The sequence below is a fragment of the Centroberyx affinis genome, unplaced genomic scaffold, assembly GCF_046629955.1.
Source record: "Centroberyx affinis isolate AG114_WGS23_722 - 3 ecotype Tasmania unplaced genomic scaffold, CSIRO-AGI_Caff_v1 ptg006815l_1, whole genome shotgun sequence".
In the NCBI taxonomy this organism is placed as follows: Eukaryota; Metazoa; Chordata; class Actinopteri; order Beryciformes; family Berycidae; genus Centroberyx; species Centroberyx affinis.
The window spans coordinates 48,449-69,792 of record NW_027283458.1 but is presented as its reverse complement, the minus strand read 5'-3'; the positions used below and the strand labels follow the sequence as shown (position 1 = coordinate 69,792).

Below are 21,344 nucleotides of genomic sequence, written 5' to 3'. Positions count from 1 at the left end.
TCTACCCCAGTTTTCACTGCATTTAATTGCTACGGATTGCAGAATCCAACCGTTGTTTGAGAAGATGGCTGAAGCTGGAGGCGAGAAAAGGAAAGCAGAATGGGTTATGGAGTGGAAGGCAAGGAAAAGAAGAGAATACATGTTGGAGAGGCTTTTGAAAATAACCAAGCAAGCCTGTGATGTCTTTCCATTTTTTAAGGGTCAGAGGAACATTTAAGCGTATTAAACTATGATTACACTTTTTATTTACATGTATTTAGATGTTATTTAGATAATGGTAAATGGTTACCTCACCGCATTTAATGTGTTGATAAATGCAGTGAGAATGTAAAAACTATTGGATGATGGACGCTTCTCCTAACCAAAGATAACCATGGATATTGTAGCTGCAGTGCAAAAAAATAGTCATTTGATAATGACTTTACAAGTCACAATGATTACTTTCAAGATTAAATTTGATCATAATAATATAAGATGTAAATCTGCGTAACTTCCCTTCTTTAAAATGATACCCAGCATAACATGCAAAACAGATGGGATAGAGATAAGACTGTCTTGGCATATGCATCCAACAGATTCATCAAACTAAAATTCCCTCGCTGACCGTCTTTCTGGCCTTACATCTGTGTGTTTTTGTATCCTATGGAGGGCCAAGGTCACTCTGAAGCCTGACTATTGTAACCCTGTGCACGTGTGTGAAAATCAATTTTCATGAAGCCAAGCCAAGCTTATTTGAGCTACACAGACACACATACCATACTATCATGATGCCGCAGATTGCTATAAATCACTCAAGCCCGGTAACTCTGCTCGCATCACCCTTCCTTCCTAGTAACCTCTGAAGAGTTGAACCAGGCAGTGGCCAGATGGGTAAAGTGATGAACCAGCACTTAGCTAGTCAGGATGTTGATCTAGGCTGAGCAGCACAACACAACGCTGCTCTAGCTTACCATGCTCCATCGGCATGCTGTGAGTCCTCTACAGCGGTTCTCAAAGTGAGGTCCGGGGACACCCAGGGGTGCTCAACGGTTTTCCAGGGGGGGTCCCAGAAAAATTAGGAAGCTTAATTTCACTATATTTCAATTAACTAGAAATTGTCCCATTTATAGAAAATATATAAGAATGACTTTTAATCATAGGTTCACTATTATCTCCCCACATACAGTGTAGACAGTTAAACAATTAAATACTAAATCAACAACAAAAATCTTCCCTGGGACAAAATCTTTTCAAGATTGGGGTCTGTAGTCTAATGTGTGTCTTTTTTGGCGTCTGAAAACCTATGGTAAAATCTATGGTAAATGCATCAAATTAGGGATTTCTGTAGTTATTCTTGCCTACCTCATGTTTAGGACTTTTGTTAAAAGTTGTACATAGGTTATGCGACTTAACATATTTTGGCCGAACCTTATCAACCAGTAGAAAAAAATACAGAAAAGTGGAAAAAAATGGAAAGACAGGAAGTTAAATTCATATCACCAATTTAAACTTCATCTGGTTTCCTATCAAAGTGTTCCACAGAAAAATGACACATAAAAGACAACCCTATGTATACAGTATTTGTACCACCTGTTGGTGGTTGCGGTTTAGCAATCCAAGCAATAGAAATGGAGCAGTTATTTCAGTCTAAATCTGGAATGACAATTATTTCAGGTGGTTTGCAATGCAGCCGTTCACAAATAGGGTTTTGGTGAGCAATCTATGAAATGGCATGAAAATAGCTTTTGAGACAGAGATTTTGAGGTCTGGATTTTGCTGTTTTGAATGTAGCAGCTGACCAAATGCTGTTGCACTGCCAGGGTGGTCTAAAAGTTAAATGGAGACAATCCTGCAACTGGAAGGTCCCAAGTTCAATCCCCACAACAACCATTGCTGTGTCCATCTAGAGCCATGTGTCCTGTCAAGGTGTCCTTGAGCAAGACACTGAACTCCTACTTGCTTATTCATTGAAAGTTGCTCTTGTCGTAACTGAAACTTTTAACTTTAACTTTTAACTTTTTTCAATTAATCTCAAGCAGTTAGCAAGGTCAACTAAAACAGTGGAATTGAAATTAATTAGATTTTACCTTAATAACCATAAATCAGTGTTGAATAGTTCCTTATTTTGCAGGTTATCCATATAGTATGATTGTGGTATCATATCTCCCTCCTTACCACACAGCTTAAGGCTTTCTGTACTGTAAATGCAACAGATGTCTTCATTCCATGGCCTCAGTTTGAATGGTGTTCTCTGTGTCTGGGCTGCCTAGCCTGCTAGTTATGTGATCAATTAGACACCCGCTGCCGATGGCTGAATCAAAGTGGGTCAGACTGGCTCTGAAACACTTCTTCCCCTTTGGTTACCCCCCCCCCCCCTTCCTCCTCCCCCCGTCTGCCTCTTCTTCTCTTCCCGCGCCTTTTTCTGGGTCTCTTACACCTGCAAGCGGCCATAGCCATTAGCCGATTGATATTCAAATCACAGAGAGTGATAAAATGTCCCCCTCTGTATGGCTCTTCCTCCGCCGTCCTCGCATCCCTCCTCCTCCTCCCCTTCCCTCGTTCCCATCACACCATTCAGGCGTGTCCGCTCGGTTTGCTCAGTTGGCTATTCTCTCTCTATCTGACTCCCACAATGGCCGGGTTTGTGGCGGGTTTGGAGCTTTGGCACCAAGATCACCGAGACCAACGAGTTCAGAGCCGTTGCCTAGCCTGTCTCAGGACTGCATAACGGGGCTTGTCTTCTCAGTGTGGACAGAGGAAGGATACATGGACTCAGTTCCTTGGTGTGCGCTTGTTGGGGCCTAAAGGACGTATCAGTTGAGTGATCAAAAATGAAGGCTAAAGAAGAATATTAGTATCAAAAGTGATTTCTCCTTTCTTCAGATTTTTTTGTTCAACATAATATCCTTATACCTAGGGGTAAAAAATAGCCAAAGTTGTAGTCCTCTTGCATGTTATGTAAAATCATGCATGATCTTGTATATGCATAGTGTCTGGTTCAGGATCAACTCACTCACAACCTAACTTAAATAACCAGGAGCTGGACTTTTGGGGTTATTACTTGATGTATTTTTTCTTAAATTAAAATATAGCATCCAGATTTGTCTATGTGTGTCAGCTCTCTGGACCTTTCTCCGTCCTAGGGTCAACACTTTACATCCCAGTGATGGAGATTTACGTTGATGTAGCTGTTGTAAAATGAATGATGATGAATGAACCAATGTCTAATTTTGACTGTCCTGTCTTACCCCAAAACATGCCAATTTTTAGTCAAACAAGACCTTAGAAGTCATTGAAAACTGTTTGAATTGATGTCCCAAGTGAGAATGGGAACCCCAGGTAGGGTAAAATCTAGTCAGAGAAAATGAATGGGGTCACGGTCCGATCCCTCAGCAGCTACTGTGGAAGTGCCTTTACTAAGGCACTTACCCCTCTATTCCTCCAGTGGAGCTGCTCTTTGGTCAACCATGAAAGCTGTGTTAAAGGGAAGAAGGTTTTTGAACCTTTACATTATGTTTCACTCACCCACAGAGCATGTTGACAGGCGGTGAGAAGAAAGTTATATTGCACATTCCAATTTAAACAAAAACATTGCTACATTAACATGCATTCAATTCGATTTTTCTTATTCATTTTTTATGGTCGTGTCTTTACTATCCACATTTTGCATCATCACTTTCCTTCTACACAACAACCGCACAGCAAAAACAGCAGGAAGAATCACTGCAGGTCGACAGCAAAGTGGATTTTAAAAGTTAATGTTGGCATGAAATTTTGTTATATAAACTAAATTTGAGTGTCGGTAAATTCAGCAATGTTTTGGTTTATTCTAAACTCATGTTGTGGAATCTATGAATGGCATTTTGGAGAGATTTCTGTAAACACGGTTTTAACACGGTAGCAACAGCCAAGAGTCTAACACTAACATGGGCCATCTGATTGATGGCTGGCTCAGGTGAAAGTCTTCTCACCAGCTAGCAACATCCTCATCTGTTGGTGAGCGAACAAACATTCCACCCCTTCTCCGTAATGAATTTCACTCGCTTTTATACTCGCTGTAACTGTGATGTGACAATAAACAATAAACTCAAACTAAGGTAATGTAGCTTGAGTTAGATTTACCTTTTGGCAAACCCTGCAGTAACTTGACTAACAATCTACCTTTCACTACTTCTTGACACTCTGACTGACTTGTGCCACTCAAAGAAATGGCCTACTAGCTGCGGAAGATCTAACACCATCAAACCATGTGCTAAATGTAAATACGTACCACATTTCATAATTACTGAAATGATGCTGGGATGGCAGTAGAAATCCCACTGCTGCTGTGCTTATATAGTGGGAACACTGTATATACTTTGATACTGCAAATGCGAAGACTCAAAGAAAGGAGTTAAGTAGCTCAATTCTATGGTGAAGGCAGCAGTTTGGCTGATTTCACAGAGGATGAATTTTTACTCAAGCCATTAAAGATGAATGGTGTTTTCCATGTAAACAACGTGGATTTGTTTACATTCATAATTTCACTCGCACAGACATAGAGTATGTTGTTAGACCCCAGTGACTATGTTGAATCAATTTATTAGCTTCAAAGATGTTTAGAAAGTCTTAATTTTTAATGTTTACAAAGCTACAATGTTTACATCCGGATCTCAGTGCAGCGACTTGGACAGGAAGCTCCCGCCCCTTCATTTGATTGACGGCCTAAGTTGAAGGCATTTCAGGCACATCATTTACTAGAATTTCCAGCTCTATAGGATTGAAATATAGCTAGACTAACTAGCAAGCTAACTTACCAGTCCAGTACGAAGAATGCTACGAAATGCTTTCTCTCATTTTCTCTACCAATCAAAAGCTTCTCCAGTATTAATACCATTTTTTCCTTTTCTCCACTCAACAGTACAATCAGGTTTTCGTTTCGTTGTTCTCCCAAACTCAGTTGTGTGCCTTTCTTCTGCTGACATGGTTATCGAGTCAGAATCAGAAACTTTTATTGCCATGCAACAGATGGTTGCTCTCCACACGCTCTCCACACAATATTGTGTACTGTGTCTCCTCTGTGCTCGCACATCCTCATGCACCTGCTGGAAAACCATGTGATGCGTGTTTTTGTTGTTGTACCGGGACCCACTTTACTCACTAGCCCTACTGGTGGCCAAAACAAATAATTATGAGGTTTTTGAATGAATGCAGAACATTACGAACTGCTTTTCGTTCTTCTCTAATCAATTTGGAACGTGACAATGCTGGCCTAAACACTTGAACCTAAGCAAGAACATTTTGGAATGATCAAATAAAAAAAAAATGGTTCCTTCATCTAATTGGAGCTGTCAATGTTGGCTTTCGTCGGCCTTGCTAGCTACCCTCTGCCCTGTATTTATCTCACAGTTTTCAGTCAACCCTAATTAGAGCCTAGGTCATTTGCACAGTGCTCCGAATTTTATTCATGTAACAGCAGCAGCACATCTCCCTGACATACCAAAGCAGCACTCAGAAACACCAGAAATATCCCCCTCGCTCGTTTTTTTTTTCTCCCCTGCTGTTTACTCTGTCCTGCTATTTTGGTTCTTCAAAGGTTAACCTCACTGTTGGCCGGGAGGAGGAACCTAATATATCTCCAGGGGGGAATGTGGTCAAAATAAATTACATTTTTTCCTTCAAAAATGAGCCTACTTCAGCATAAAAACCCAGCGAGCGAGCCAACCTCCAAACTATGCTCTGGCTAACAGGTGAATGAGTCCATGGAGTGTTGAGTCATGTCTAAGTAATTCTAAAAGGTAAGTCGGTGTAACCGGACAACACTGTCAGGCAAAGTGCTTTGTCGTTTTTTTTCAGTTTCAGGATATTACTCTCTTCATAGTTCTTTGCCTTGTCCTCCCCTGTGGCTTTGGTCACAAGATCAATCGCTTTCTGCAAGAGGGACGATGCCTCTTTCCATGTGTTCTGGGTTGTCCTGTGGTTTATAGGCCAAGGTCATGGGGGTCACAATCTTCCGAGCAGGTCTTATCTGAAGATGAGACACAGGAAATGTGTCATGGCCTCAGAGGTGAAAGTTCATCCCTTCTTTCTCTTTCACTTCCCCCCCCCCATCCAGGCCCTCCAGAAGTTGGCAAATCAGTATCTAAAGAGGGAATGGCCAGACAGCCTATCAGAGGAGCAAGCAGACCACAGGTAAGGCCTTGTTTTTTCCAGACGGAGGATTGTTTGAACTATTTTAAGTTTTTTCTTTACAATGTGGGTACATGATGTTGATCAGGTATGTCCCCTTAAAATTCATAATATAATGTATTTTCTTGAAATTATTAATGTATTATGTGCTTCATTGCTGCAGAGTGACCATTTGGTTGCCTACTTTTCTTTGACTGCACCTTCATTTTCATTAGAGTGTGAAATTGTCTCTGTGCTAAAACGTTGGTGAGGAGCCTGTCAATGCATTTCAGTGGGTAAGTCAATCTGTGGGTGTGTGTGTGTGTGTGTTGTTTCAGGAACATGTATTGTGTATGGAAGGCCTATTTGGAGGGCACGGTCCAGGTCACCCAGTCCAGGATCAGCGCCTGCGACAACTTCAAAGTCCAGGTTGCCGATCCAGCCAAGACGGCCCGACTGCAGAAGGAGCAGCAGCTGAGGAAGGTAACGGAGGTCAACCCCAACACGATGCTCAGATTTCAGTCACTTCTCCCCCTTCATTCACATGGCTACCATTTTACACATTTGTGCAGCTGTACTGAAAAAATTCAGAATATGCGAGCCTCCTTCCCCAAAGGGCAACAGGGCAGCATGTTTTGAATCTGAATCTGAAGTTTTTTGAAGCATAATACGTGCTATGATGATATGTTATTTTTTCGGACTGAAGCTGCAGTCATTTTGTGGTGATAATATCTTTAATTTGATCATTTTCATGCAAAAAAAAAAACGAAAAATTACCAGCATGAATTTTATTCTTCAGGGTGGAAATGGCTCTGAAACTGTATTTAGACCATGGGACACTAAAACTCTCCACTGAAACCCAGGATGATGATAATAATAATAATAAGAGGAATAACAATAGTATTAGGTGTAGTAATAATAATACATATTCATATATTAATATATAGCCAACTAGTGTAATATTGATCAGCTATACAGTATGTAATCAAACAAACTGCATCATATCCATCATATCAGAGGTGGATGACACTGCCTGGCCCATATTGAGTTTTTCATGAAGGGCTAATATATCGACCCAGTATATCTGCAAACCAGTATATTGGTGTGACCCTAACTTGAAGCAGCGTTATGTCTGGCGGTTAGCCTGCTTCCCGATCATAAGGTCTGAAGCTGCCTTGCCCCAATGCTGTAATGTGACCAGGGCTGCTCTCTGGTTACTGTTGACCACGTTCCACTGCCTCCAACCAACAATGCCGCTCTTGTCCGCCCTCACCTTTTGGAAGATGCCATTATAGCTCCTGTATCCCACATACCATTATGGGATTACTCGGTGCACATGTTCTGTAAACACGGTTAAGAGGCATTTCCACATTTTTCGGGTGCATCGCAGAAGTCAAAATATCCCCAAATAGTAAATCTCTCCCTCGTGTTTCCCCTGTCTGTCTCCCACCTACCCTCCCCAGTGTATTGAACAGCTGACGGTGGTCCAAGCCGAGCTGCAAGAGTCGGTGAAGGAGCTGACCAAGAGCAGGAAGAAGTATCAGGAGACCGAGACCATGGCCCAGGCTGTGCGAGAGAAGGCGGAGTTGGACGCCAAGTATGATCCAAACGACCATACTACCCCATGTTAGATTGCGGTGGTGTTATTTATAGGTTTGCAGGCAAGGGAGCTCATGGGCAGCTCAGTGTTTTCTGTCAGTTGACTATCAGTCGATTTGTCACCGCTGCTTCCTATAGAACACACCACTGTGGTTAGATTACCAATTTTACAGAACTGATACATAGTACTTTATGAAGTAGATCGGCCGTTACCAGTATTGTTTTTGAAGTTTTCTGAGTAATACAAAGTACCTAAGTGAATATATTTAAGGGTGACTCTATAGTGAATACAAATATAATTGTAGATCCTGTTCACACTATATGTTTTTACCACAGTTTTTCCCAAAAAGCGACAAATTTTATAACTTTTATTTTGAAGGCAGAGCCACCTCACTTCCTGTATTATTCTGACTGTCTCTGGCTGGTTTGACACTTTGAATCGCCACAATGCAGACATTTTTCCTCCCACTGTAAAAATGTTTTATTGCGCCAAAGTGCAGCTCGTCACAGTATTGGTATCTGGAAGATCCAATCCAAGTCAGAGTACGTGGGAGCTGGATCGGCTCCGATACTACAGATGCTATCAGTGCACCTCTAATTGTGATCTGAATGCATCAGTTAACTGGCCCTCTCCCTTTCCAGCCCGCTCACTGGAAACTCCATAGGCTCACTCTTATTTACAAAACCCTCCTAGGTCTGACATCCCCTATCTGTTACAAATCACATCAGCTTCCTGTAACACCAGGTCTGCTCATCACATCCTGCTGAATGTCCCCAGAGTTAAAACCTCCCTTGGCCGCTCCTCATTCCAGTTTGCTGCTCCCAGTGACTGGAATGAGTTGCAAAAGACTGAAGTTGGGCAATTTCATCTCTCTCTGCCTTCAAGGACTCTATCACTGACGTTTACTGACACACATGCAACTGTTTCTCAGCAAAAATGCCTACACTAACTTTTCTACCTGTGCTACTTTACTGTCTTTTCGACATTACTGTTTTTATTGTGGTTTCTGTTGCCTTCTGCGAACCGCTAGCAGTATTGTTTGTTTATACTTTGTTTTGTGTTAATGTTTCGTATTACAGATACTGATCACGCTGTCACCTTTCTAGCTTTGTGGTCAGTACCCAGTATCACAGCAGATATACAGCACCTGACATACAATGCTTCCCGCCTTTCCTTTCCTTTTGTTCAGGTCCAAGCTGAGTCTCTTCCAGTCGAGATCCAGTCTGCAGAGGGCAAGCGTGAAGGTAAGAGGTTTTCTACCTAAAAACCTACCTTTGGGTGATTGGCATTTTAGCGGCGCAATCAGCAATGTGAAATTCTGTGTCGCAGCTGAAAGCCAAGAGGAGCGAGTGTAACTCCAAAGCCACCCATTCCAGGAACGACTACCTGCTCACGCTAGCGGCCGCTAACGCTCACCAGCAGCGCTACTATGACACAGACCTCATTGACTGCATCAAGGTGAGGATATACACTGTCTGGGGTGGATGGATGGTGGGAGGTAGAGCTTTAGGTGGATGCAGGGTGGCTGGATGAAAGGGTGGGCTTCCTGTTTCGTTAGGCTTGTGATCCAGCTTGCCAAAAGTCTTGTTTCTGTCTGGGTCTTCAGGTCTTAGACGGCAGAATCTATGAGCAGGTAAAGGACTACCTGGTGTCTCTGTGTCAGACTGAGCTGGAAACCTACCAGGCCGTCCACAGCACCTTCAACCACCTCCTGGACAACTCCAACGGGGTAAGTCTCCAAACCTACCAGACCACCACCAGTGTGTCCACTTCAGTATCGCTCGGTGTCCTTTTGAACATCGGAAGAGTCGAAACCCCAACGCCGCGCTGGCTCCTAATTAGTCGTAATGGTTCGAGTTACCTCGGTGCTCCTCGGTTACCTGCTCCTGAGCCCCTGGCCTCTTTCAATCTGGTTTCTGGAGGTCATCTTGCCTCTCTGAAACTGGAGCGGCATTTTGTTTCCGCCCAGGACAGTGTATGCACGAATCGCCGGAGCAGAAAGCAGGGGGCGCACACTGGTTTTCAACAGGGCTCATATTTCAGCCCATGTGGTTCCTGTTTGAACATAACTGCCCTGAAACAGATTGTATGTGCACTCTGTGTATGTGTGAATGTATATATTGTTTTTAACATTTTTATTGGATTCCACTAGGGCTGAACGATTTTGAAAAAATATCTAACTGCGATTATTTTGACTGATATTGCAATTCTGCAATTCAATCCTAAAAATATTGGTATTGGTATCAGCCTTCAAAAACGTCCAGAATCATCCCATGCCCTTTTTAAGGTTGACCATGACCCCAGTGACCCGGTGTACTCCACCAGCCTCTGCTCCCTAGTGCCTCCACTCCGCTCTTACTGGTCTAATGGGAACAGCATGATGGCTCTCAGATGGTCTAATACATTTTCAAAGCATTCAATAACGGCGGTTTGATGATGATAATGGGAGCCTTTTGCTTTAATCGGATTGGCGTGATGCCCATGTCAGATTTGTTTCCCAGTACACTTCTATTAGATTAGGAATTTTTGTGTCTTGTTTTCTCTTTTTCTTAACTCTCTCTCTCTCTCTCTCTCTCTCTCTCTCTCTCTCTCTCTCTCTCTCTGTAAGTGTATGCTTTAGTTTTAAATAAGCTGGCGACTTTTTAAAAAAAGAATGGATATAACGAGATTTTAATCTTCATTGTGCTCGCAGTGAGTCATTTTCTGGCAAAACTTCAACATGTTTTTCACCTCTTCCCCTCACAACACACACACACACACATGCACATCTGTATGTAGGTGCTGCAGGAGTTCCACCAGCAGCTGTTTGTGCAGAAGAACCTTATGTTTCAGCGAGCCCCGGACTTCCTGTTCCAGCCCAGCGACTCGGACACGGTGAGTCCTGAAGCTTTATCGATCTGTTCCCTCTTCCATGATTTCTTTTCTTAGCACTTCGCTGAACAGTCACTTGTCACTTGTAGGTGATCAAGAAACTGAAGCTTATTTTACTTCTGACCTGATTTTAAGTCGCTCTGTATAAAAGTATCAGTAGCAGTGCCTATGCTCAAGAGCTGTTTCCTGTGAAAAGTGTATAATGGCATATTTCAAGTTTCATATCGGTTCTAAAACGATACTTTTCTCTGTTAGATGAAAGTGATTTTAATATGTGAGCGCAAATTATTTTCTTGGACCACACTCAATTTATTTTCTCCATATAAATGCTCATAAACTAGATGAAAATTTGAGTTCTCATTGTAAGAACCCAAAATTCTGAAGAAGATTTTCAATAGCATTTGATAAAATAAAATCCATGTTGATGCCAAAAAATGCTGTTTTTTGTCTGAAGTGTGTATATTAGAGTTGGCCTTTTATCAAAAAATCTGATCTGTCATCCATCTCTAATATGATGGATGACTTGATTCTAGTGCAACATTTTGGTCAAGGTATCCATGAATGATTTACTTTATTGTATTACTATTCTGTTTCAGAGGCTTTTCCATACTGACTAGAATAGAATTCTGGCGGAAACACTGAATACTCGTCATTTTCTGTCATGAAAATGTTTGGAGAAAAATATTGGCAATTGGCAGCTTTAGTCCAAGAATATCAGTATTGGTATTGGCTCTCAAAAACTCATATTGGTCAAACCCTATCTTCTGTGTTTCTGTTCCTCTTTGCTGTCGCTTGTAGCAACTGATAATGTAATAACTGGCAGATACTGTAATAATTCTAATGGTCTAAATTCTGTTTCAGAGGCTTTTCCACGCTGACTAGAATAAAATTCTGCGTTAAACGCTGAATACTTGTAGTTTTTTTGAAGTTTTTTTTTTTTTGGCCACCTATAAAAGATATTGAATATCTGCACAAATATTGGCTATCAGCAGCTTCAGTCCAAAAATTTTGGTATATGAGCCCACAACCCATATCAATCGAACACTACTATGCAAGTCTGCCAGTGACTTGTTGTAAGCTACTGTACATTGATATATTGCGTGGGCGTTCATGCCACTCATATTCCTCGCCTAGCCATGTTAGTCCGACGCCCAACTCCGCCAGCCTGTTGCCCTTTTCTCCTTTCCATCTGCCCCTCTGCTCCGCTGGACAACACTGGACAATTTGTTCAAACTGCAAGCGCTCACGTTGTTTTCATTGGAAGTCAAACAAGCAGCAGCCTGTTCCTAAAGAAAACATTAGTGGTGGAGAGCCCCCCCCCCACCACCCTCACCCCCCCCTCCTCCCATACCACTTGCACCAGACAGAGGGATCCGGTAAAGAGTAGCGCTGAACTGGGAGGGAGGGGCAGGAGGTAGGCCGGGCCCTGTGGACGGCCCATCTGTGAAAAGGAGGCATTGTGAGAGGGCCTCATCAGAGTGCACTGAAACCCCCCTACACACACACACACACACACACACCACTGTTGTCATGTGAAAACCTCGCAAGTCCAGTTTTAGGGATTTTTATGTTTTAACTTTGATTGAAGAGAACTCTGAATGGATAGCACAGATTAAAAGGATGATCCCTGAAGTCTGATATACTGCCCACCTTGCTTGATAGAAGACCACCACATCCACAAAACATTTTAAATCAGCTATTGCCGATGTTTCTTGTATTTCTGGGTCCATTTTGTTGTTTGGTGGTGTATTTTTCTTGCCAAACGTAGACAACGTAACATCACGTTGAGATATTTCCAGTTCAGCTATAATGGAATTTGACAGCAGAAAATTTGTTAGCTATCTAAAACATCAACAGTTAGCGTCAGGTTTTGGTGTCAGTCCCTCAGAATCAAAGAGTGAGGGCTTCTTTCTAGAGCTGTCATATTGCACCAACGTTCAACAATCATACAGGGAGAATCATACTTCGTAGAAGAGGAGAGAGACCAATTTCTCTACCAACAGTAGCCTCAATAGACCAGAATGCAATGCAGCCACAAGACATACTTTGAGTAAGGGGCATGGGTCATTCTGGGAAATATAGGAAATCACTAACTGAAGGTTGAGGCAAAGTGGGTACACCAAAGAATTAAATTACAATACTGTGTCACAAAATAACTCAACAAATGTATGATATTTAACAGTGTATCCAAGGGTGGACTTTTCCTTTTAAGATAAGACGAAACTTCCTCAGTACCATACATTCTCATATGGGATGCTATAAAAAATATAATAGACTATAAATTGAAACTTTACATTTTTACATTTTCCTCTATGGGCTGAGAAAATTCTATAACCCTTGGGGCTTCTGAAACCCTTTCCAAAACCCACTGGATAAAACTCAAAAATGCATGGCTGTCAAGCTAAAAAACAAGGCTGACGTTCTGGAGATGTGAGGTTTTCACTTGATGCGCCAACACTCACACATTGACTCAATGAAGCTTTCGTCTCTCCATGATTTGTGGCCTTACTGCGTTTCTCAGTCAAAACACTTTGACTTCTCTCCCTCCCTCTTACATAACTCTGCTCCACCTGTGGCTTTTTTCATAATGAGGTTTGGAGTCCTCAGACGTAAGCGTAAATGTATAAAGAAGAATCTGCCAAATTGTCACAAGTGTGAATAGGATTAGACATTCCCTAAATGTGACAACAGTTCCCTATCCTAAACTGGTGGTTCTCTAAGTGGGATCTGGGGACACCCAAGGATCCTTAAAGGTGATTCAGGGGGTCCCACAGCAAAATGAGGAATAGTTTAAAGCTGCAGTAGGCAAGATTTTTATGTTAAAATACACTCTTCTTATCAGCCTAAATCACAAAATGCGGAAAGAGAAAGTCCTGGTCAAAGGCAAAACGGTTCTCTTGATCATTTATTCCAATAAGCCTACAATTAGGCGTTAGTTCTAAACTTACTCAAAGAGACTTGGACAAAAGATGTAGAATAAAGTGATAACCTGTATAATCTCCTGACACAGCAATGGTGGTCCTTGGTAAAGGCTGAAGATCATATAGCCATCAGTAGCCTACAGTTGACCCTAGCTTTTAGCTGTAGTTTTGTGTATAGAATAATAGATTCAGATGGTTGGAAAAGGTAGTGTGAAAAAATGAAATCACTATGCCTATCTTGAGAAAATTGAAAGTATAAAAAAAAAGATTGGCCTGTGAAGGAGAAACCCATAAAATGCTTCTTTTTTTTTTTTTTCAGTCACCTAAAGTCAAGTCGTCTTCTCAGCTAATCCACCTATTCTGGGCATGTCCATCTCTTGCGTATATATCCTATTAAATTGATTTAAAGATTTGTTCTGCCTTATTCCAGTCATTGTCTGATGTGCATTAATTTTGAGCAAATAAATGAATGGAGAAAGAGTTAGGCTAACCACCGCCATACTTACAGCAATCTCACAGCAACCATAAGCCAAACTTGGTACTTGGTACATATACTTGACATATACTTGGTACATATATTGGAACTTGATGTATCGGTGTAACGTTGATTAGAATATGGTGATGGTGTTGCTCTGTTCCTCTCCCTCATCCCCTCTGTTGTATCTGCTTTTCTCTCCGTTTGTAGGTGGTGCAGCTGCAGAAAGAGTGTGGGACAGCGGAGGAGCACAGCCTGGATAAGGAGGCGAGGAAGTGGGCGAGCCGAGTGGCACGAGAATACAAGAGCGTCATCCACACCCAGAGGGTGAGAACCAAACCAAACTGATAGAGGCTTGGGGGAGGAGATGCTTTCACCAAATCCTGTACACTCAGCGGCCACTTTATTAGGCACACCGCCATGTTCACAAAATAGTTTTTTGTGTATATTTGTGCTCACTCACTTATACAATGGATTGTTTTGTCTTTGTCTCACACCTGCTATGTGTTGCCACATGATAGCGTGAAGTTTCAACTAACATTAGGCTAGTTAACCATGCTACCGCATTGTGTAGAGCAGGGTAACAGGCAGCCAATCAGGAGCCTGTTTCATACAGAGCCGTTGTTTTGCTTTGATTTGATTTGCTCACGGTCAGAGAGAGTGTATGTTGGCCAGCAGGGACAAAGTTTGAGAACAAGCAATAACCAAAGACTGGATATAACCGAAGAATTCAAATGTTATTGTCTCAAAAATTTACCAGCCAGTGTATTGGGTGGCCCTTATTTATTGGCTGCTAAAGACTAATTTTACCAGCATTTGACACTTGGCGGGTGATCATTTTGGACCTTGGGTACCACAGACGACTACATAACCATGCAGAACATCAGCAGTATGCAGAGCAGCATCTTAGAAGGCCCAACATGATGGTCCTCATGGATAGTTTATATAGCAGCAGACAACCTCACCTTGTACATTTTTCAGTGAGGAGAGTTTTATTCAGCAAACTATCCACCATTTTAAACACATGGCACTTACTCTGACAAAATTACTGGCATGAATGTAAACCTTACTATAAAGTTATTCTTTATATTCTTATTTAAAGAGCTTTGGCTGTATATAATAATATAATTGTAATAATAATCAGTGTAATAATCACTTTTTAAATACTGAGCGATGAACATCAGGTAGCATTTTTGTCACAACAGATATTTGGTTCTAAGTGGTCATTGCTTCTCAGAGATCATTTGATGTGCCAAAATGTGTTTCCCATGGTAGTGTCTTCGCCTTGATTTCACACCAGGGAAGAAAATAACTATCGTTTCAATTTTTGTGGATTGTTTACCTATCACTGGCTTTTAAAACAGTAAAACTGTTTTAAAAGCCAGTGTTTTACAGTAAAACTGTTTTAATAACATTTCAATCAAAGAATGAGAGTAGCCTACAGAAACTGACCTACCAAGTTGCCTCATAATCAACGGACATCACACTTGTGATCTTATCTCAAACCACAAGTATTGGTTCTACGTGGAAGTTGTCAGGCTATAAATCAGTTTACTTATCATGTATGAAGCACAGTTCCCCCACGATAATTTCCTTGTGTAGTGGTAAAACAACTGAGGGCAAAATGAGGGCACACCGCCAGGGAAGCCCATTTTTTCAAGGGACACAAATTTTGGCACTGGAAAGATAAAACGCATCACTTCTTGTGTGATTTTTTTTTTTTTTCCCCCAGACTCAGAACAGAAAATTTAAAAGCTTTCATGAACTCTCTGTTGGTTGAATCACATGGTTATATCAATTGGTGATATAAGAGAGTACCAAAAACAGACATTTATTCATATAAAATGTGATGGATTATTATTTTCAATTTATAATAGATTAACACTGCTACGCTTAGTTCTGTTAAAATCTCTAAATTTGAATTTACTTTTAACCTGGAAATCATACAATCTACCAATGAGTGCCATGTGTGAGAGGGAAATGATAATGACTCATAACAGGATAAGAGTTGACCATTACCCCCCTCCCCCTCACCTTCCCTGGTGTTTTATTGTGAAATCTAAATACTGAAGACACCAGTTGTTGCCAAACTCACCGATAAACATTTTCCAGTAAACCAGGATGAAACCGTCTGTTCTCAGTAACCAGGAAATGAGTCACTTCTTCTCTTTGGTCTGGCTCAATAAAATGTTTTAAATTAATGGCTTTATTGTTTTACAGTTTCCGTCTTATTTTCAGTCGTTAGATTTTGGATCCGCCTTTTCGCTGTCAGTGTCCTTAAATGATTTCATATAGCCTCGGTTAATGTGAGGTGGTTGTTTCCTTTTTTTGTTTGTGACCTTTTTAGGCCCTGGAGGAATATGGGACCCAGGAGACCTCAGAGCAAAACAACAGTGAGCTGGAGACCAAGATGGAGGTGGCCAGACAGAGTCTTCGTAGGGCAGAGGTAACGTGAGTGTGTGTGTGTGTGTGTGTGTGTGTGTGTCAGAGCCTGAAGTGGATTTGTCTGGTTTCTCGATCAGCGTTCAAGCACTGTAAGGTGGCCTTATACTCCCCCTACTGGTTCAAAAGCAGAATTCCCCCTGAAGGGTTGGACTGAAATGGCAGTTTGCAGATATTGGTCTGTCATTAAAAATTAGATGTGGTCCAGTCAGTGTCATCCACCTCTGATACAATGCAGTTTGATTGATCAGTACTACACTGGTTGTCTATAGGAAGCCCTTAACATGAATTGATTCTAATATGACATTTTATAGTATTAGTATGAGTACTACGTTTAGTATTATCAGTTATTGTTAGTTTTAGTGTCCCATGATGGTCTAAATGCTGTTTTAGAGGCTTTTCCACCCTGACCAGAATAAAATTTACTGAGTACTTGTAATGTTTTTGAATTTGTTAGCATGAAAATGGTCACATTCATGCCAATTCACTTTGCGTATCAGCACAAAATATCAGCTATCGGCAGCTTCAATCCAATAAATATTGGTATTGGTACCAGCCTTCAGAAAGCTAACACATATCAGTCAATCCCTATTACTAATTTCACTGTGTGCTAATCAGGTCTTCAAAAAATTCCTGATTCCCAAATTTTCCAGCTGTCTACTTAATCGATCAAAGTCATACGTCTTGTCTGCACTTGTCGATCAGATTCTTTTTTTTTTTGCGATGGCAGACGGTGAAAGTGAAGGCGGAGGCCCGTCTGGACCTGCTGCGGCAGGCGGGCGTTGCTGTTGAAACGTGGCTGAAGAGCGCCATGAACCAGGTGATGGAGGAGCTGGAGAACGAACGCTGGGCCAACCTCAACACCCACGATCCCTCACTCTCTGTAAGATCACCAAAGCACTGCATAGACGCACAAATACAACGGGATGGGCGGGGGATGCTTACTTCTAAATTTAACATTGTTCATTCTTTCAGATTATAAACGGTCTATCTCAAATTTTCTAGTCTCAGCAAAGAAACAGTTCTACTCGAAGATGTTCCGGTTCTCGTTCCATTCGACTCTCTCCGACTGTGTCGCCCCAAAAGCCAACAAGTCTCACGTTTCGCGTTTTCCCCCCAGGGAACCGCGGATCTGGAGCGAGAGGACGAGGAGGAGATGGAGGACAGCGGTGAAGTGCTGGACGACAGCAGCTCCAGCCCCTCCAGCACCTTGAGGAACTACCCCCTCACCTGCAAAGTGCTCTACTCCTACAAGGTACCGCAAACACCGCTGTTCAGATTTTGACGATATCTTCGGGGGGAAACGACGCATCTCGCCACCGTGATTCGGCGTTTTTCAAAAATTGCGCTCCCAAAGTTGCCGCGTGCAAACGAAACCGGTAGTCTAATCTCTTTCCTCGTTGCCAGGCATCCCAGCCAGATGAACTGACCATCGAGGAGCAGGAGGTCCTGGAGGTCATTGACGATGGAGACATGGAGGACTGGGTCAAGGTACGCCACACCTCCATCCATTTAAGCCGCGCTGTTGGATTTGCTGCCCCCAGACTTCAGCATTTCAGCTCAGCTCCTTTGGTGTTGACGAATGATGTTTGTGGCTGGTTTGACCACAGAAACCCCTCTTGTTGTTTCTTGATCATGTGTTTCTTCCATTTCCAGGCCAGAAACCGTAGCGGGCAGGTGGGCTACGTCCCAGAGAAATACCTGCAGCTGCCCTCCTCCAACAGCCTACTGAGTATGCTGCAGTCTCTGGCAGCGCTGGACGCCCGATCCCATTCCTCCAGTAACTCCACCGAACCCGAAACCGAACTACCAACTAGCACTGTCAACGGAGACTCCAATGGTGAGGAATACTACTACTAACACTACTATTATAGCCTGACATAGCTTGTTTAAATATCTACTTCTACTTCCTACATTAGACCGATATGGGTTTTTAGGGCTGATAGCCGATGTTTTGTACTGATATTCAGTACCATTTTCATGCATTCCCAGATAATTATTCATATTAAAAAAAAAGTATTCAGTGTTTCCCCCACAATTTTGTCAGGGTGGAAAAGCCACTGAAACAGCGTTGAGACCATGGGACACTAAAACTCTCTCTGGAAACCCAAGATAATAATATGAAAAAACATATTCATGCATATTTGTGGCCCTATATGTTGGTCAAATGCTTCAGTGTGGGTTCCCTCTACCTCAGTGATTCCCAATCTTTTTCATATCAAGGACCCCTAATTTAGTCCACATTAGGGCCACGGACCCCCATTTGATGAGATTTTGTCTCTTGGACCCAAATCTGAGAATATTTTTATTGTTAGATATGATTTTGTCCAGAATCCCATGACTATCTCTATTGTAGGTAGAGAGATAACAGAGAAACTATGATCCAAACAGTCTTTCTTCTACAGTATATTCTCTAATTGTGTTCGCTTCTTGTAAATGAAATAACGATTTGCTGGGGACCCCCTGGAACCCCCATCAAGGAACCCCTGGTGGTCCCCGGACCCCACGCTGAGAACCGCCGCTCTACCTTACCTGTCCTCTGTGTGCCTCAGTGTCGTTCGCGAAGGCCCTGTACGACTACGCCGGGCAGACGGACGACGAGCTGTCCTTCCCGGAGGGCGCCATCATCCGCATCCTCAGCAGAGAGACCCACGAGGACGACGGCTTCTGGGAGGGCGAGTTCAACGGCGTCGTGGGCGTCTTCCCGGCGGTCCTGGTGGAGGACCTCAACGGCGCCGGCGAGAACGGAGACGGGCAAAGGGACGGCGGCGCACAGGTTAGACGACCCGCATCGATCTCCGGGCCTCCTTCTTTGTGATTTCGTCCACCACCCCCTAAACACCGGATGCTGATTCCTCTTCCTTGCGTGCCGTTTTTTCCCCTCAAGGCTCCCCTCTCCACGTCGGCCCAGTGCGAGCGCTCCCCCCGCAGCCCCTTCCAGCCGGGGCCCTTCCACAGCAGCCCCCTCCAGACGCCCACCCTGGCCTCCCCTCAGTCCAGCCCCTCCAGCGCCACCGCCTCCCCCATCGGCCGGCCGCCCTCCTATCTCAACGGGCATCACAGGCCGCCGCCGGCGCCGCACAAAAGCCCCGTTCAGAGTGAGATTCAGTGGTTTGTCTGTATTATTAACGTAGCCGGTGTACGTCTGGGAACCGAACGGGCGTGAAAACCGTTTCTAATTCATTACAGAGGAAGGAACTAGATAGTAAAAATGGTAATTCTGATGGTAACCTGTGTTCTCTGCCCTCCTCAGGTCCAGCCCAAGGCTCCGCTCAGCCCCCCAAATACCCTGATGGTGGTTCTGGCACCATTCGCCCTGTAAGTGAACACAGTTCTTAGGCTGTTAGATGAAAACCTTGTACCTCCCAAGGCCGTTTTCACACTATTCTGCTGCCTCAGCCACATCTTGTGCTACTAATGAAAAGTGGGTCACTCGAGGCATATTTGGTTTAGTCTAGTCAGCTGTTGGCTTGCAGCGTTTTGTTTACAATGTGAAAAAGATGTTGATTTCCTAAACCAACAATGTGTGTTGCATATACCACTTAGTTGGATTTCTGTGTGTTTTGTTTGACAAAGAGAAAACTGACTGCGATGGCTGTAGCGATTGAGGCAGAGGAGCCAATCAGCCGCCTACTCCTTGTTATGATTGGTCGATCCGCATCATGTGGTCTCTTCTAAAAAACGGGAACTTTTTTCATCTTTAGGAAGCAGCTGCTCTACCTAAAAAGATGCCAGGCGTAGCACTTTTTTCCTGACGCCACCGCTTTTTGTCCGGCTTGCAGCTGCTTCCCCATTGACATCAATGTAAAGAAGGCAATGACTGTTTCAAAAAAGCGGAATATTGTAAAAACTCCTGTAAAGTCTATTTTTTAAAAATGATATTGATTGAAGACTAGAGGTAGAGCAGCAAGGGGAGCTCACACTTTCCAATGCACAACCAAATTTTTAACATTCTTAGTAATAAGAGTTTCCCCTTAAATTTCCTCTTAAGTAGCTTCAAAGTTAGAAAAAACATGTTTTCCATACTGTATGACTGTGTCACATACATGTTCTGTATCGGCTCGTTCTAACGCTTCATGACTGCTTTTATTGAGTGAAATATTCAAACCCAAGATGCCATTTTTTAAAGCTGCACCATTACATCAAATGGAAAAAATCTAGATGTCTTGTGCATCATTTTATAGACATGCCCCTGTAATTCAGCCTATGCAGCTTTAGTCGTGTGCGGTCAACCCTCTCGGCTCCATTTTGATTCATCGGTCGCTCCGTGTCTCCAGGTCCGCGCCGCCCCTCCGCCCCCTAAGCAGCATCCTCGCGGGCAGGTGAAGAGGAGGGAGGAGGTGGAGATCACCCTGGTGTAGCGGCGTCACCCCGGCGGTGGCGGCGGCTCCGTGGGAACCGGACGGGACGGGACGCGGCGGGTCTCGGCCTCTCGACGCCCCTCCCAGAGGAAGCCCCGAGGAAACTCCGACCCCCCCCCCCCCCCCCGAAGCAGCCTGAAGGCCAGGAAGAGGGCCTGCGTTTGCTCCTACTCTTCATCTTCACACTCCCGTCTCTACTGTTCGTCTCCTGTTAGGGTTCGACCGACACATGGGGCCAATATCGTCCTTTTGTTAAAACTCAGACACCAGCCAGTCAGTATCGTCCGTCTCTGATATGGATATGATGCAGTGTGTTTGATTTCCTATTTATTGGATAATTGATCAATACTACACTGGCTGTCTGTGGGAAACCCTTAAGTCAAATTGATTCTAATGCAACAAGTATGCATGAATATGTTTTTTTGAATTATTGGAGATAATAATAATGGAGAGTTTTAGTGTCCCGTGGTCTAAATGCTGTTTCTCGTCATTTTCTGTCATGAAAATGTTTGAAAAAAAAAAAAAAGATATTGAATATTTACACAAAA

The 21,344-nt window shown here is 43.0% G+C and overlaps 1 protein-coding gene across 1 annotated transcript; it reads left to right on the top strand.

The window, feature by feature from the left end:
• The first annotated feature begins 6,036 nt into the window (after window positions 1–6,036).
• Window positions 6,037–20,850, top strand: LOC139639112 (F-BAR and double SH3 domains protein 2-like). Its single transcript, XM_071513188.1, has 17 exons — window positions 6,037–6,150; window positions 6,465–6,609; window positions 7,590–7,723; window positions 8,916–8,970; window positions 9,056–9,184; window positions 9,333–9,455; window positions 10,505–10,600; window positions 14,204–14,320; window positions 16,341–16,439; window positions 17,166–17,318; window positions 17,556–17,690; window positions 17,843–17,926; window positions 18,092–18,275; window positions 18,988–19,211; window positions 19,323–19,533; window positions 19,689–19,753; window positions 20,713–20,850. The coding sequence occupies exons 2-17, from the start codon at window positions 6,469–6,471 to the stop codon at window positions 20,794–20,796; spliced, it is 2,034 nt and encodes a 677-aa protein (XP_071369289.1). The 5' UTR covers window positions 6,037–6,150; window positions 6,465–6,468; the 3' UTR covers window positions 20,797–20,850.
• The last annotated feature ends 494 nt before the right edge of the window (window positions 20,851–21,344 follow it).

What these genes read in the sequence shown, in the direction of transcription:
- LOC139639112 (XM_071513188.1), top strand. Translation starts at nt 6,469, where the DNA reads ATGTATTGTGTATGGAAGGCCTATTTGGAGGGCACGGTCCAGGTCACC. An exon ending in AGGAGCAGCAGCTGAGGAAG is followed by an intron (nt 6,610 to 7,589) that starts GTAACGGAGGTC and finishes TACCCTCCCCAG; the next exon opens with TGTATTGAACAGCTGACGGT. An exon ending in AGCCCAGCGACTCGGACACG is followed by an intron (nt 10,601 to 14,203) that starts GTGAGTCCTGAA and finishes CTCCGTTTGTAG; the next exon opens with GTGGTGCAGCTGCAGAAAGA.